We start from the raw sequence: 16,608 nt of genomic DNA, 5'->3' as shown, positions 1-16,608 counted from the left end.
AAAAATACTCTCATTCCAAAGTGTAATCAAATCTATTCAATCTTTCCAACAATTCTAAAGCTGATTCAGAAGTGATGAAGTAGTAGATGACATTGTAATACTTATATAGCATTTAAAATAACACATTTCCCAACAACATACCAGTAAATACTGGAAATGAGTGTCAAGCCAATCTTGCAGAGAATATATTAGAAGCCAAGTTTTAAATTAAAAAGATTAAAATCTTTCACATTAAAGGTATTAGTGAGAAAATATCATAATGTAAAGATTGAAATAAATACACATATTTTTTCCAAAAAGCAATTCATAAAAAAGCCTACCAGTTCACTGTCAGAAGGCACTCTGGACAAGAAATCAAGCAGTTCATTGTTGGGTATTGCATTGGGAGCACGCAACTTCTTTGTAAACTTGTTAATGCCTACAATAGAAAAAGAAACAAGAGTTTAACACAGACATAGTCTCTCTATTAGAACCATTATTACAAGGCCTTGGACTTTCCGTAGGACGTAGCTATCACTTCTTGCGTCAAAACATGTTTAAAATGATGCTGGATTCAAGTGAAATATGCACCGATTGCGTAGTTTTAGCTCAGAAGCCAGACAAATCGTGTTGATTTCAATGAGTTTTCACTGAGTGGGCAGCAATGAAATAGACAGGCATACATGACATTGCTGTTTGACACAACTACCCAAAGTCCAAGCTTCTGTTATAATGGTTCTAAATGTTAAGGTCACAGAGATGCCCTGATTTTTGGATATCCAATGTTAAAATTTTAGAGTTACTACAATACAAGTACCAATTAAGTAATGTCAGTTTATGGACAAAATACTGAACAGAAGCCTTGAAAAAATGTAGTTTTGAGTAAAAATAATGTGACCTATAAACAAAAAAAATTGTAATACTACATGTACCCGGTACATGTATCTCACAGGTCAATGGCATATATTTGATATTTGCCTAATCTTTAGCTGAATGAAAATCACAGAAGTAAGACAAGATGGCCATTTGATAAACAAAATAATCCTCATTTCTGTAGTGAAAGGTACATGTATGAAGGTACATGTATTGTTGGACCTCCATATGGAAATGCTAAACACAATACTGTGGAGTCATTTAATTTCGTGGAAGCCAATTTTCGTGGATTGCGAGTTTTTTGCTTATTCGTGGGGATGTAATTTCGTGGATGCATCTATTGAAACTGTTTCTAGGTAAACTAAATTTTTAAATACGGTAATTAGTTTTTGTCGAGGATGTAAATTCGTAGGTGAAAGCTACCGAGGACTACCATGAAAATTGAGCCACTATGAATTTCTAATGATTCCACAGTAACTTTATGTGACTGACTTACCCCATAATAAGATGAGAACACGGATTGGAAGGTAATACAGTACAATGACACCGATGGATAACACAGTCACAGCCAGCATGGACAGCCAGGGGACCGTCCAGTTGAATGTACTGAAAGACAACCAATCATACCAAAATTTACTCTCGGGTAAAAAAGTTATCATGTTTCCACAAAGTTCAAGAAAAACAAAAGTTCCAAAAGATAAATCCAAGCTGTTCAGTGGACTGAACGATGCACTGAAAGGTCTGCAGAGTTGACTGGATGGCAGAGCAATGCTATTTAATTAATTTTTTGAAAACTCTCAAATTTCACATAACTGAATGGCATAGCTTCTTAATGTGAATTTAAGCAGCAGCACAATATGTACACGCCTCCCTCTTATTCAGGTGTCAAACTTTTACATGTCTGCACAATGCCCCATGCAGTTAAGTAACCAGATAGAGGAGTTTAGGGTGTCTTACTTTTTGATCCTCTCCCCGAGAGATGCCACCATGTCCATTCCCTGCTGGACTTGTAAACAAACTTCTTGAGCTGCTTGGAATTTTTCTCGAACACTCTTTTTCTCATCCTAAAATAAACAACTTAAACATTAAATGTTCGAGAAGTTATAAAATGTTACTTGGGTTTTAATTGTTCAAATACTTGATTTGCATAAACAACAAGGTTTTAACATAAGGGTGATATATACAATATATATACGCATGAAGTACAAAAAAACATAAAGTTTTAACAGTATACAAAGTACATGTACTAATAATCCTCCATTCTTAGACTCAATGGAAGAAATATCCACTAGACTAGTATTTCAGAATAAAAGTTATTGAATCATATTTGCAGATGTAACAGATGTGTTTAAAAAATATTTATTTTTTTGTATCATTTTCAATGTAGAAAGTATTAGATTAAGATAAAAAGTCACAGCCGTGACGGGGTGTCGAACCGCGGACCTATCGTGTGCTTATATAAGCAGTGCGATACATAGGCTAGTGGGTAAGTCACCCGATTAACACATGATAGGTCCGCGGTTCGACACCCCGTCACGGCTGTGACTTTTTATCTTTATCTAATACTTTCTACATTGAAAATGATACAAAAAAATAAAAATTTTTTAAACACATCTGTTACACAGAAAAAGGAGTCTTTGTTAAACACTACTAACTTAATCCCTAACAACTGTTCAATCAATGACCTTGAATATTTAATGACATTGACATCTGACCTTACAAGACATTTCAGTTAACAATATATCTTTTTTTGTATGACTTAATTAAGTCCAAAATGTTGATAGACAGACAAAAAAACAGACACACACAGGCAGACTAAAAATGAATACCAGTATGTTCCTTAAAGACCTATATACTGAAGCAACAATATAATTTAAACTAAATCGCAATACATGTATTACATCAGAGTTCTGTAACTTTTACTGTAAGCAGTAACTAATCACAAAGCTCAACATCTGATTATAGAAATATAAAATTGCTTTACTGTTTAAAGCATTTATACTTATAAAGCATGTATATAAGCACATATATTACAAACTTACATAATCTGGAATACCGTAATCAACAAATTTAAACATTAAACAATAATTATTGATCATATTTTCAAGAGGGAAATTCTGTGATTTCCATGCATCAAAGCTTTCATGTGGTAGTTATTTGGGACTTTTTTGTGTAAGAATTTGCAAAATGAACTACCATTCAGATTATAGTTTTCAGAACACTCTTTCCACACAAATATTTTACATTTACAGTAAATAGGTCTTTCACCTAGACAATGGGAAAATATAACATTTAGTCTAAACAGCACCTGTCAAATGGGAGATGTTTTGTTTTTGGTTTGCAAAGATAAATAGTTTTTAAGGTAGGTTAACTTACACTCATGGGTTTTACAATCTAATTAAAATCAGATCCTAGATGCTACAATGATCTGTTGCTACCTAGTGCTATTAAGTTGATTCTCGATGCAACACTCGATGCAACATCAATCAAGGATACAGGGACAAGTTGTTAATTGATAGCGACGACGATCTGATTTTAATCAGATTGTTAGGCTTAACAAACACTTCCAATCTATTTTCTGTTCATTTACTTTGTTCAGGAGGTGGAAATTGGAATGAATGAATGACAAAAAATGATTTATGTTTTTGCATTATTGCTAAAAAATGACTAGCTTTCTTACTGTTTAAAAAATCTAGCCTACAGAAGGGCCATGTCACCAATTCTTCAAGCAAATACTGTATGGCTTCTATTGTTAAAGCATGCGCAAATTAAATTCATATATCTATTTTGTTTTGAATTACATATGTTAAATTTTCCATAAATAACAAAACATTACACAAAACTTTCCGAGTAATCCATACAATATGGCGACCTGCAATCCTCAAATTATGGTGACAAGGCCCTCTTAAAATCAGTTTTACCTTTTTCTTTTTTTTACTGAATACTGATATCTTTTTTACATGGTGCTTCTACATAAATAAATCATTCACTTGAAAAACAAACTAAAAGGTAATTAATGCCGGTGGAAAACAAAACAGCATGCATTTCTTTAAACACAGTGTTCTGTGAAACAAAAAGTCAATCACTTGGGCTATCATTTCACAGCAGAACTTTCAAAAGAATCAAAATTTGGAGCTCAATATGAGAAGAATTATAGCAAAACTTTCCAAGTTTTTTAAAAAACAGATATTAATCCTACATAACAAAGAGTAATGTCATTCAGGAGAGGATTAATACACTGGATTATTAAATACAATGAAAAAATCAAAACAAAATTTCAACAAAATTTTTCCCGTGCTTGATAAATTGAACAAAGTTAAATGAATAAAGTATCAGTACATGGACTAGTAGGTGCTGAAGTGATTAAACACTTGACAAAATAACTAAATGTACATACTGAAGATGGTGTTTGTAATTATCACAATCCAAAACTAAATTTTTTATCAAAACTCATTAGAAAAAAAATTGATGATATGTGTTAAAATCATACCTTTTTTTGCTTTGCAAAAAATAGTGTCAAAATTAAATGCACATGAACATTGCAAAAATCATGCAACTCGCTACATTATATTTTGTCTTTAATCTACCCATACATGCTTAATCATGCATACTTTTACAAATATGTTCATTTAAATTTACAATATGATTAGAGCATTTTTTTTAAATTAGTCTCCGTTTCCTATATCAATATATTTTTTAATTTCTTTTGAAATGCATAGATAACCATTTGCCCAAATTTCAGCTCATTTCTGAAATGTACCATAACGAATTACTAAGAAAAAAAACCCAGTTCTGCACATACCTTTGCTGCATCATCATCTTCATCATCATCTTCTTCATCTATGCTTACCTGTTTAATTATCAAAATAAGCCAATTAATAGTCCGCAATTATTTGTAACTGCATCATGAGATGTATTCTCTTATGTTACTTGTGTCAAGCACTGGTTTACAACTCATAAAAATCAAATTCCACTTACCACTTCCTCTTTGCTCTCAACTGAAAACGCTTCTTTTGCAGACTTGATGAGATAGTTTTTCAAAAATAGTAAGAGCAACGTCACAGGTAACATGTATGGCTCGAAAAACCAGGTGATGATAAGGAACACCTATAACACATAATATTACAGAACATACAATTATAATAAAATTTCGAAAAATAATTTTAAAGGACCGACAATATCATATAGTTCGGAATTGACTGTTATCTAACAATAATAAATTTTAATATAGTCTTATACAATTGAGAATTTATTAATTCATGTACATTCTCAGTTTATTTGACTCTGAAACTGTTAAGGACACAAAAGCATTGTCATCATACTAACTGTGAAGGCAGTAATACTCCTAGCCTTGGACTCCCATTCAAAACAGCTTTGTAGAAATTTACCGACCTCCATTATGGATGATATAATTTGCGTAACTCTGTTAATGTTCCTTTTCATCAGCTGAAAATATCAGAAAATCAAACTATATCATAGACCCCAATATCCAAGGTCCTATGGGTCTTCAAAATATTAACAAGTCCTGATGATTTATGGGGCCTTTTCACTTAACTTTTTACATCCCCAAACACTGGAAGCTCCTAAGGGAACTTATGTGCGTGATGATGAAATGAAAAACGATCTTGAGTCACAAATTATAGACCCTTGATTGGCATCACTTGCCACCAGAAAAATGGATGATATTACAGGAATGCTTTTTTGGCTTCCGAAGTCATCATAAATCAATTATGTACACAGTAGATTGAAGATAATGAGGGGACTTTCCTATGATTTCTCATCAAAATGTGTCAGATTGAACAGCTAAAAACTAATTAATTTTATGACATTGACATACCGAAATTTTGAACTTTGGATCAGGTTGCATATATTTTTCCTCTCTGGGGTTGACAGTGCGAATGGCAGCTTTCACCTAGGAGAAAAAACAATTTCCAATGTAATGGAAATGAAACGTGAGCATCCAATGTATTCTACAACTCTTATCAAATAAATAGTAAACTAAATAAAATTCATCATAAACTAACGAAGATGTTGATGCTACTGTGGTTTCATCAATATTCGTTGAATACCAATTTTCGTGGATTTCATTGTTAAGTTTATCAATGAAATTAAATGTTCCTTGAAGTGCAATTTCTACTAACAATTTGTATTGTTAGGGTAATTGGCCATGAATTTAAGTATCCTTGAAACAGTGATTTTTACTTTATCCACAAAAATGAATACCCTTGAAAACTACAGTATCCATTTCATGACTATTTTCACCTTTTTTCATTAATTATTTATGGAAAATGAGACAGAGTGGTGTTGCGAATGACTAATTATAAAAAAAAATTTACTGGGTTGTAAATGAAATCCATTTCCAGTAAAATGGCTCCTTTGGATCTTCCCAGAAGTTTTTTGTCCTTCAATGCATACCATCGCCTCAGCCCTCTCTTCATCTACAGGAAATCAGACAATACTGAATTAGATATTACACACATCACATATGTCAGATTTTTACATCAAAGAACCCACACACTGAGAGAGAGAGAGAGAGAGAGAGAGAGAGAGAGAGAGAGAGAGAGAGAGAGCAAGCTTTTTACCAGAAGAATAGGAATGGCGACTTTGCCCAGGAATTCTGCCTTTTTATCCCTGTCCTCATCAAACACAGTCACCTCTAACACAGAGTGGACGTCCTTTACATTGCTGCAAACAAACAAACACACAAGATAAATTCAATTGTTTAGTTGAAAATAAAGCTTAGTAGGTATCTTTTTTAATCATCTACCGGTAGTTAGGAAACTTATGATATGTGTACAGGTAAAGAGATGTACTGCAACTTAAAGGTAAAAATTCACTTGGTAACATTGAGTGCTAGAAATTCCTTATGTGTTGTGTAGAGGTACTAACAATGTGAATACTTTGTTCCACTCTGGGTTGAGAGTTTTGTACTCTGTCTGTGTCTGGAGTCGGGCATTGACCAGCTCCAACACACAGAATGGGTCACTCTTCCCTCCAATGTCAGCTGCCAGCAAACCCTGGGCACGGATCACTGCAAAATTATCAAATATAAAACATTCTACTAGAACAGCAAGAGATCATAGGTTCAAATCCCAGCAGAGGAACTATTTGTCTATATTACAATTGTTACTAATCTTTGTGCTAGAAAATTCTGAACTTATTTTGTAAAACCATGTACCAATTTAAACTTAGAGTGCACTTACAAACATATGAGAGTTATACACATGTATAACTTCAATAGAAAACAAAGTGCCCTCACAACCTTGACAGATCACAACTGCTCACCTTTTACTTGAAGCCATCCTATGTCTTTCAGGTTTTTAAAGGAGTTGATTATTCCCTGAAATATCAATTCAAATGAAATCATATACATGTAAATATCAGAAAAAAAATTTGGGTTGAAACTAATCAAATTTTGGATGTAGTGGCATTGCGTACTGGTATGATTAGTGTCAGTGTCACTGTCATACATACTGAAAACAATTTCAAAATTCCATGCAAAATTAATTCCAGTAAAAGGCTTTACCAACATTTTTAACACAGTAGAACTCAAAACAATTCTTTACACCTTCCAGAAATCCAGAAAGTTTTCATAGTGTAAATATTTTATGGGGATTACTTCCCAACACAATTCATTAGGCCCAACAAGATTATGTTTTTACAGTAATCATATATAAATGCAACAGTCTAATTAGGTGATCAGAGATGAAGGGAATCAATTCGTTCCCAATCAAAACAAAACCCAATATTTCCTTTATGCTGATTCATGTATATTTCCTCAAGATGCAAAAAAAAAAAAATCAATATGGATGTTTTGCATAAGTTTTGCATTAAGGAATAATGAGTGGGATTGGGTGTTTATATTCTGTCTGCCATAGAGAGACGACTTACATAGCTGCGGTACAGGTCGTCTCTTTCCTTGGTGTTGGTGGTGTAATTGACGAGGTCGGTGATGGTCTCTGCTCCCTGAGTCCCGCTGATTGTGAGCAAGAGTTTGATGGTGCCAGCTCCGTCCTCCAGATCTTTCACTATGGTGTGCGTTCTCTCCTTTTCTATTTCCGAAAGATCGATGGTAGCTCTGATGGAAAAAGACGGGATTCCACTTAATTATTGAATCAAATGCCGACACATGAAAACAGGATATATGTTTCTTTGTCAATACAGAGAACCCATTAGCAGGGCTTTTTACCTCTTTTGATAGAGGTAAATGAGACACACTTCACAAAGAACCTTGCAATGTCTCTTTTAAAGACAGATGAACCTTAAACAAATACCCTCTTCCCTGATGCATTTTCACATGTGCATGAAAAGGAAAAGAGTATGTTCATTATCTAGCAATATGTCCTCTTTTCAACATGATCATAAAGGTCACAAACCTGCCCATGAAATCGTCCGATCTAAGGTCATGGTCATAGACACTGATTTCCAGAGTCTGACTCTGGTCGTCAAATATCCGAAGACTGAACTGCTCCAACCACCGTGGGTTCAGAGTCTTGTATTTGTGCTGAAAATACATGTGTAAATGGCACAAATAAATAAAAGCCCGCAGACAGAAAATGTGATTAATAAGAAAATATTTTGAAAGTATAGAAAGCACTGTTGATTGGTTTTTATAAAGAGGTATGAAGACAAATAAGTAAATATTTGTCTCTCAGACTTCAAAATTTTGCAATGTGCTCCTCGCAACATAATTCCTGATAATTTAAAAAAAAAAATTATTGTTTCGGATATATAAATTATATTATATCCACAAAAGTTAATTTTTCCCGGACACGTACTTTACTCTTGTACTTCTCCTGACCCAGCCTGAACTTGACGTAGGGGTCACTTAGTCCGTTATCATCCATAGCCATGAGATTCTGACCCTCCACTAACACAATGTTCACGATTCCGCTCCAGATCTGCATCTTCAGTTTCCTGGCCTGTGATTCTAGACTCCCTGCAGATTTCTTAATTGTTGTTGTTCTCGACTGCTGGAACTGCTACAGAAATAAAACAAACCTCAAAAATCTTAACATCAGAGATTTCCACCTCTTCAGATGACAAATGAAATAACGATAGGGTTAACATTAAATATGATGGGTTTTTCATTAAAGATAAAAACCTTAAATAAGTGTTGTTTTTGTTTGGCTTAATTTGCATGTGTATATCACTGCATTTGTTTAAATCTAAAATCTTCATGTTAAACATCATGTTACAGTAGCATTGCAGTAGCAATTACATTGATTTTATAATATCTTAAATATCACTAAATGACTATCTCCAAATCAATAACAACTCAATATTCCTGCCCATTTCTTTAATGATTAGGATCTAAAATTCCATTTAATGGGGAAATGGCTCCATCCTTCACAGCCAGAATATCGTAAGTATAATCCTGACAAATTACCATGCAATCCTGCTGCCGGAATGTACAGTTTAAAGCATTTCTGCATCACAATTAGGAAACCCACTCCTTTCCTGAATTATATGCTTTTGAAATGTCATGCAAATGCATTGATTTTCATAAGAGCAGTTACTTATACCAATTTGTTGAATTACTGCAAACATAAAATGTGTTGCTCATATTTACCTTCTGTACTCCTGAAACTTATTTACCAGAAAAAGGATAAATTATTTTCTCTTTGTAAAATATGCATCTATCACAGTTCTGTATTTCAATCTTCTTCAGATCACGAAACACTTGATATTACTGTAATTGTCATAAAACAATTCAATAATCAATTAACATAAAAATACAGAGAAACTTGATTATTTGCAAAATTGCTGAAAACTCTAATGAGGGACATCTTTGACGCAGTAGTTTATTTGACTGGGAAACTTAGCAATAGACATGGATATATTTTTCTACCGGTAACTTGATTGTGTTTTGTAATGTGGTTGTATAAAACACAATTTTTAATGATTTACCAAGAGAAAAACAATTGTCAAGTTCATCACTCATGGCTGTAAAAAATGAATTGACGTTCAAGAGATAACTGAATGATCATTCACAGAGCTCTGTGTTTAAATATGTTTGTCAATAGTAATATCAGGCCCATGACCAGATACTTCACACTGAACTACATCTATCAGCTCCAAACATAGTTATTTAGATATTGATTCAGACTTTTGGCAGTTTCATCTCAAGACTTAATATTCAATTTCTTTCCCTTAGGTTTGAACAACAGGAAATAATTTTATCATTGATTTTCTAGATCTAAATTAAATCATCTTATTGTTTATATTACATAACTCCTCAAGGATAATTTTGATTCACAAAACACTAGCATTTATAAATAAAAACTTGATTTTGTGAATCTCTTGACAATCCGTTTTGAGTGAATTAACTATTCTCCGACAGTATGCTAAATGTGATCATAAAATAAAGAAAAACCCATTTTGATTATCCTGAGTGATGTGCAATATTTATTCTTAGAAACAGAGTTTTAACATTGGCCACTGTCTCCCATGAAGGCACATAAAATATTTTTATCTTGGCAAGACACTCATTATAACCAATACCAGTATTCCTTAGAACAGACCATATATGAAGTACAGAAATATAAAACATAATATTCTACATGTATCCCCTGAGTTAGCGTCTTGACTAATACCAAACTTGAAGCATGGCAGACACACCAATCCGTTGTGCCATCTAATCTATTGTATGTAACTGAATCATAAATGACACAAGATTGCTAATATGGGAATATTATACAATAATCATCATTCTAGCATGTTGATGTAGACAATTTAGACACATATGGATGTAATCTTATTTTACATATGATTGTTGAATTAGCTAATAAAAGTTAAGTTTTTATCAATGCAGTCAACCTGCATATACATGTATTAAACATATTTTACTACTCAGACTTCAAGATCTAGGCCCCATCCCCACCCCCAATCCATCAAAATAAGATCCCCTAATTTATCTCTGTGGTCTCCAGAGACCGATCTATCTAATGCCAAGCCTAGATAATGTCCAGTCCTCACTTAGCAAGAAATGAATGAGTCCCTCTAATCACTGTAGAAATCAATAGTGTCTACCTCCCTCCTGATACATCCTTTTGATCAAAGACTGTTGTCTTAGATCCTTGACATTGTCAAATCAATTCCAACTCTTCACAGTATTAGATGAGGCCAAATAAACGGTTTTTAATACCACTTTAATGATAAGAACTGGGTCATTATATTTAGACTGTGGTGATGACTTTCAGACCAATTAATACATAATAGGAACATTCCTAAATCTTAAATATTAATATATATATAGGAATAAAATGATATTAAAACTAATGAGGCAAGCAACTTATGGAAATTCATTTTGAGCATCTCTCTCCTTAATAAGTATCTAATTGGATCTACTTCTAGTGTCAACCTTTTTATAAGTACATGTATTGATAAATTTTGAATTATTTCACCACAAATTACTGCTGAACAATATCTTATTTAGCTTTTTGGTGAGACTGAATCCTGAGATGTGTTCAGCAGAACAGAGCTAACAAGTGCTTGCAAGAAACCCATAACACAAATTTGGGCCAGCGCCCATAAACGACTTCTGAGAAGAATAGGTCTCTGTTTCCTACAGTTGTCATACAGAACAATGTCTAGTGCCGTTCCCAGCCACCCACCTCTTTCTCTTCCCCAGACTTTGGCACCAGTGTACACTGTAGTAGAATGTAGCCCATGTATTCATCATCTTTCTTCTCTTTCAGCTCCAACTTCAGTTCTGTAGGACTGCAAATTCAAAACAAATTTTCATTATTACTTTGTGACATGATTCTAATTACAAAACCTATTTTCAATTAAAATCTATCCATGCATGTAATTTACTTTAAATAGAAGTTTGTGACATACCATCATTAATGTATTTTTGTTGCATAAAGTTATTATAGTTTGTGACTTTTACCTAACAACCTGAGCTGTGGACTCATGCAAAAGCAATATGAGATGATTCTCCCCAAGCAACAAAGCAGCCATTCAATTACATCTTAATTAGACTATCTAATGACTAACATTCTTCAATCATTAATATATAAAGTAAGTGGCAATATCAGGTCTGCTGAGTTTTATTCCCCCGAGACACAAACCTTTGTCAAGGTGAAGTATCACCAGGTAATTCAACCTCATCATAGTTTGTTTAAGAAATAAATAGCATGTTAAAAAGTTCATCAGGTTACAGAGTATGAACTTGGTTGGCCACGTGATCAAATCCTGTGAAGCCCAAAGATCTTCTCAGAAGATTTTATCATGTAATAACCAAGTTCATATCCCTGTGAACTTTTTAACCTTGCTCTTCATTACTTACTTATAATTTACATTTGAGAAAGGCAAATTGTTCAGAATTATAAACATAACCGTGTTTTTATGTTTACAATAATGCAACCGTCAAATGATATGCATGTGCAGTTATCAATGTGACGTCATTAAAAAGTTTACAAAGAATTGAACATTTTCACTATTCTATAGGTTCACATTTGGAAGCATATTTCCAAATGTAAAGAACTGACAAAACTGCCCTACCTATTGAGATTCAGCATAGACAGGTCTATTTCTGCTGCACCCATTCGATCGTCTGAAACTCCTCGGTCATAATCATAGCATTTCACAGACACTGGCTTAAACACATCCTCAATAGGAATGGTAAACTTCTCATCCCATTTTGGATTCAAGTTCTTGTACACAGTTCTACTTTTGTAATACTGTTTGTTGCCAATTTTGAATTTGACATATGGATCACTGGTTCCTGTAAAGAAAATGAAAATTCAATGAAACTTTTCAGAGCCAGACCCAATCAGAATTACCGGTAGTATTGGTAACTTACAAAGCAAAACTTCACATCCCCATCTACTCATAATGTCAAGTTTGAACCTCAACTTTTATACCAAGTAAATTAATGTATAGCTGTAGGAAACATAGTGGACAATCACTTTTAATGATTATAATCATCCAATTTACAATGGAATCTGCATGATTGGATTGAGTCTATCATACATGAAGCTTTAAGTTAGAAAATTATTGAACATTATTATCTTCTTGGCATCATTATCAACCACGCTTTCTTCATAATGTTTTAGTACATCAATGTTTTGAAATGAAGGTAAAAATTCAGTTGGACTCATAAGAAAGATTTTATCAGTTATGTTTATGTAAGTCAAGAAAGATATATCTTATGTACCAGTTATATCTATTGATGACAAAAAGATATATTTTGTGTACAAGTATGTCAGATAAATGCATGATCAAAACTTCCTGAAAGTTCTTTTCCACAACTTCATATATAAATTAAGCTTCCTTAATCTTGAGCACAAAGCTTATATAACCACCAAGTTTGTCTGTTTCTCACTGAGGAGTCGACAATTAACATAGCTAACTCTGCTTTCTTACAAACTGTAAACATTTAAACACAAAGGATGAGAAAAACATCTTTAACCACAGCCTTAAGTTAAACATGTTATCAACTGACAATCTGGCTAGCTTTACCTCACAGACAGTAAACATGTTATCAACTGACAATCTGGCTAGCTTTACCTCACAGACAGTAAACATGTTATCAACTGACAATCTGGCTTGCTTTACCTCACAGACAGTAAACATGAAAAATTGCTGAGACAGAGAAATCTACAGCCATGTTTTTAACTGCATGAAAATCTGGCTTGTGTCACCTTAATACAGACCGTATAACAAAGACTGTACATAATATTGTTGATGTACATGTAAATACTAACCACTGCTATCTCTCACAACCAAATCCTTGCCTTCCTTGAGCCACACATCCAAATGGAAGAAGGAATGCTGCATCAACTCATGTCTGCGTTGTCTTATGCTTGTGTCCTGCAAATGCACAAGAAATCATACTTAAAGCATATTCCTCTAAAAATGTCAAAAGGTACAATAAAAGAAATTGCACAATTGAACATATCACTGACAAAGGTGCACAAGTCTTTATAATTTTTCAAATCACTTAATTTAAAATATTAATGCCTTAAATATCTTGGTTCTTGATAAATGATTGTCTCTTTAAAAAACTTACTGTGAATAATTTGTGGGGCTAAATTTACATGGTTTTCAAAGGTTATTGCACAGTACCTCATACCCACAAATTAGCACCACCAACTTATCATATAACAAAGTACAGAGCTTGTACGTATTAATTATCATAGTTATATTTTTATTCATAAAAACATTCCAACAAACTTTGTTAATTGACAATCAAAAAATATTGGACCTAAAAAATTAAATGATTTTGCAGTAAATGGTAATTAAAATTAACAGTATCCATAAATGCTTTAAAAAAAAATTGCTATTTACAATGGCAGCTAAAATATATAGATTTTGTTGCTGATGAATTGATAAATCATTGATCTTTCGGTAAAGCACTGTTAATTTCAATATAAAAAAATATCGATTGAAGATAAAGAGCACATCTAATCTAATGTAACTAATTTAAAAACGAAAGAGATAAACTATATGATTTAATTTCATCTAAACAAGTTTGTTAACAAAAGTTATTTTGGATTTTAAACTGTGAAGAATTAGACATATTAAACTCTTTTAAGTTTTTACAAAAGACATTCTCTTAATTTGTATTTCTGATTCAAATATTGGTTTCCAATCATTTCAAACTATTTCATATTTTTCTATATTTGAGCGAATATAACCATTTTAACGAGTTGGATAAGCAAATATAAAATCACACAAATATAGAATAACTGATGCTTATTTATCTCATAAGATTTTATTTATATATCATGAAGCTTTTGAGACAGTCCCCTTATATGACCCTAGGCCTTTTGAAAGATTAAAAACGATGATGCAACATTGTGTTATGTGGTTATTGTGACCTTGCGCAATACAATTCAGTACATCAGAGATAAATCTAAATGTTTTAATGTAAAGTTTCACTGGAGTAAACCTTGAAATAATTTTTTAGTGCTAAATAATTTTTCTTAGAGCTTAATCACTTGATTAAATGGAAATACTGATCAGAAGACTTGAATAATCAAGTCCGTTGACTTTATACACAAAGTTGCGAATGCTCTTTAGTTTGAATTGACTCAAACAAGAAGCAGTTGTTGATGTTTCATAAAACAAACACCAGCCTAATGATTCGTAATTGAAAATATCGAATAAGGATGCTTACTGGTGGAAGAATAAAAGTCTTAAGAAACATCATTTCAGTAAGTTCTTGTATGTAAACACAACCAAAGTGTTCTGTTTTCATCATATTGCTTCGTCAGGATGAACTCCTTCATAGCTTATGTGATTTGAAGATTTATAAACTAGATCTACACTGTGGGGTCGGAAGCAAATTGAAAGTGGGGGGATAAACTTATCAAAAAAATCTTGACAAGCCAAAAAAAAAAGTCTTTATATACGATTATTTATAACTTTGCAAAAAAATTAGGGGGGAGGGAGGCTAAGCCTCCCTACCCTCCCCCTACCCCCCCCCCCCCCCTAAAGGTTTGACGCCTATGCTACACAGTTATGTGTTTTCCTTCAAATCTGCAGTTTAAATCTTTGACAAAATTCATTTTACCGGGTACATCATTTTTTGGTAGTAGATATAGTTATGTTGAAAGAACTAGCAAATCTTCGAAAATAGTTTACTGAAGCATAGAAGCTACGGGCAGTGTCAAAAATAGTTCAGACCGGAAATATTTGATAATGCGTCACCCGTTTGATAGAGCAAAGGTTTATCACACGGGTAGTATTGATCACCACACGTATGAGATAAAAATGCTTATTGTACAATCTTTCGTATGCCCCTAAACTGAACTGAATTGAATTAAAATAACCAAGTGTGAGAACAGTGTACATGTATTACACAATATCTATGAGTTTTCATCCTGTTTTTATAAAAACTGCAAAACAATCAACAAAAACACTTAAAGAACTTATCGCGAATAGATTCATCTTGACAAACCGCTCAGCAGAAGGAAATATGCTTTTAACCGATGAAGGATATCGGAAAATAGGAAAGTCCGACTTATTTGATTTTCTGGTTCAGGAACAAAAATGCAATTTAATATACAGTGAAACTTCTCAAAACCGGCACCCCTGAAAACCAGCACCCCCTCAATATCGGCCAATTTAAAAAGTCCCGGCCAGCTCTCTCTTTATTTCTTATATATAAACCCTTAGAAAACCGGCACCCCATGAATACCGGACACCGGCCGTTTTTTCTCGGCTGGTCTTTAACAAACATGTGGAATATACCCTCACTAAACCGGCCAAAGGACAGAGACACCCCTATAATTGACGGAAGGTGTCAAAACAGCAGGTACACCGACTCGATCACTACAGAGTGTCAGTGTGATAGGCGTTAATTACGCATATTGAATATGGCTTTATAACGGGTTGTGTAATTAATGTTGTTATTAATTAAATGATTGAGAGATCGTGTTTTTTTGGGTTTATTCTTGTTTTATTTTTTAATTCATTGATTCGATTCGTATTTAGTTATTGTATTCTATTTTATACTACACTGAGTTAAGATTTGAACTCGGCGATAAATCGAGTCAATGATACAAGCGGCAAACTGTTTAGATAACAAATTTTTGATAAGACTTTTTAAAATGTTTTATCTACTGTGATTTTATATTCTACATTCACACAAAAAACATTTGAATTTCATTTCAGATGTTTCCAAAACTAAAACATTTTATCAGAGTTTCGATGTAAACGCAAGTTGATATAAGCGGCCTTTCAAAGGAAATTTGACATAAGACTTTGTACACATGTACATGTACAAAGTTGGTGTTCTATCTT

General features: G+C 33.2%; 1 protein-coding gene across 8 annotated transcripts in view; it reads right to left on the bottom strand.

Annotated features, from left to right (window-relative positions):
• The window catches only part of LOC105339722 (multiple C2 and transmembrane domain-containing protein 1), a 40,981-nt gene that overhangs the window by 2,496 nt on the left and 21,877 nt on the right, over window positions 1-16,608 (bottom strand). For all 8 annotated transcript variants that reach the window (XM_066089125.1, XM_066089127.1, XM_034468431.2 and 5 more), the window contains 17 exons: window positions 13,566-13,671; window positions 12,361-12,583; window positions 11,469-11,574; window positions 8,631-8,834; window positions 8,229-8,356; window positions 7,744-7,930; window positions 7,138-7,192; window positions 6,742-6,883; window positions 6,435-6,537; window positions 6,189-6,290; window positions 5,690-5,764; window positions 5,179-5,298; window positions 4,831-4,959; window positions 4,655-4,702; window positions 1,810-1,916; window positions 1,349-1,458; window positions 321-418 (listed from right to left, as the gene is read on the bottom strand). In XM_066089125.1, coding sequence (XP_065945197.1) covers window positions 321-418; window positions 1,349-1,458; window positions 1,810-1,916; window positions 4,655-4,702; window positions 4,831-4,959; window positions 5,179-5,298; window positions 5,690-5,764; window positions 6,189-6,290; window positions 6,435-6,537; window positions 6,742-6,883; window positions 7,138-7,192; window positions 7,744-7,930; window positions 8,229-8,356; window positions 8,631-8,834; window positions 11,469-11,574; window positions 12,361-12,583; window positions 13,566-13,671 — 2,043 coding nt within the window. The remainder of the gene's footprint in view (window positions 1-320; window positions 419-1,348; window positions 1,459-1,809; window positions 1,917-4,654; window positions 4,703-4,830; window positions 4,960-5,178; window positions 5,299-5,689; window positions 5,765-6,188; window positions 6,291-6,434; window positions 6,538-6,741; window positions 6,884-7,137; window positions 7,193-7,743; window positions 7,931-8,228; window positions 8,357-8,630; window positions 8,835-11,468; window positions 11,575-12,360; window positions 12,584-13,565; window positions 13,672-16,608) is intronic.

The sequence above is a fragment of the Magallana gigas genome, chromosome 6, assembly GCF_963853765.1.
Source record: "Magallana gigas chromosome 6, xbMagGiga1.1, whole genome shotgun sequence".
Taxonomy (NCBI): Eukaryota; Metazoa; Mollusca; class Bivalvia; order Ostreida; family Ostreidae; genus Magallana; species Magallana gigas.
This window is presented reverse-complemented; position numbering and strand designations above follow the sequence as displayed.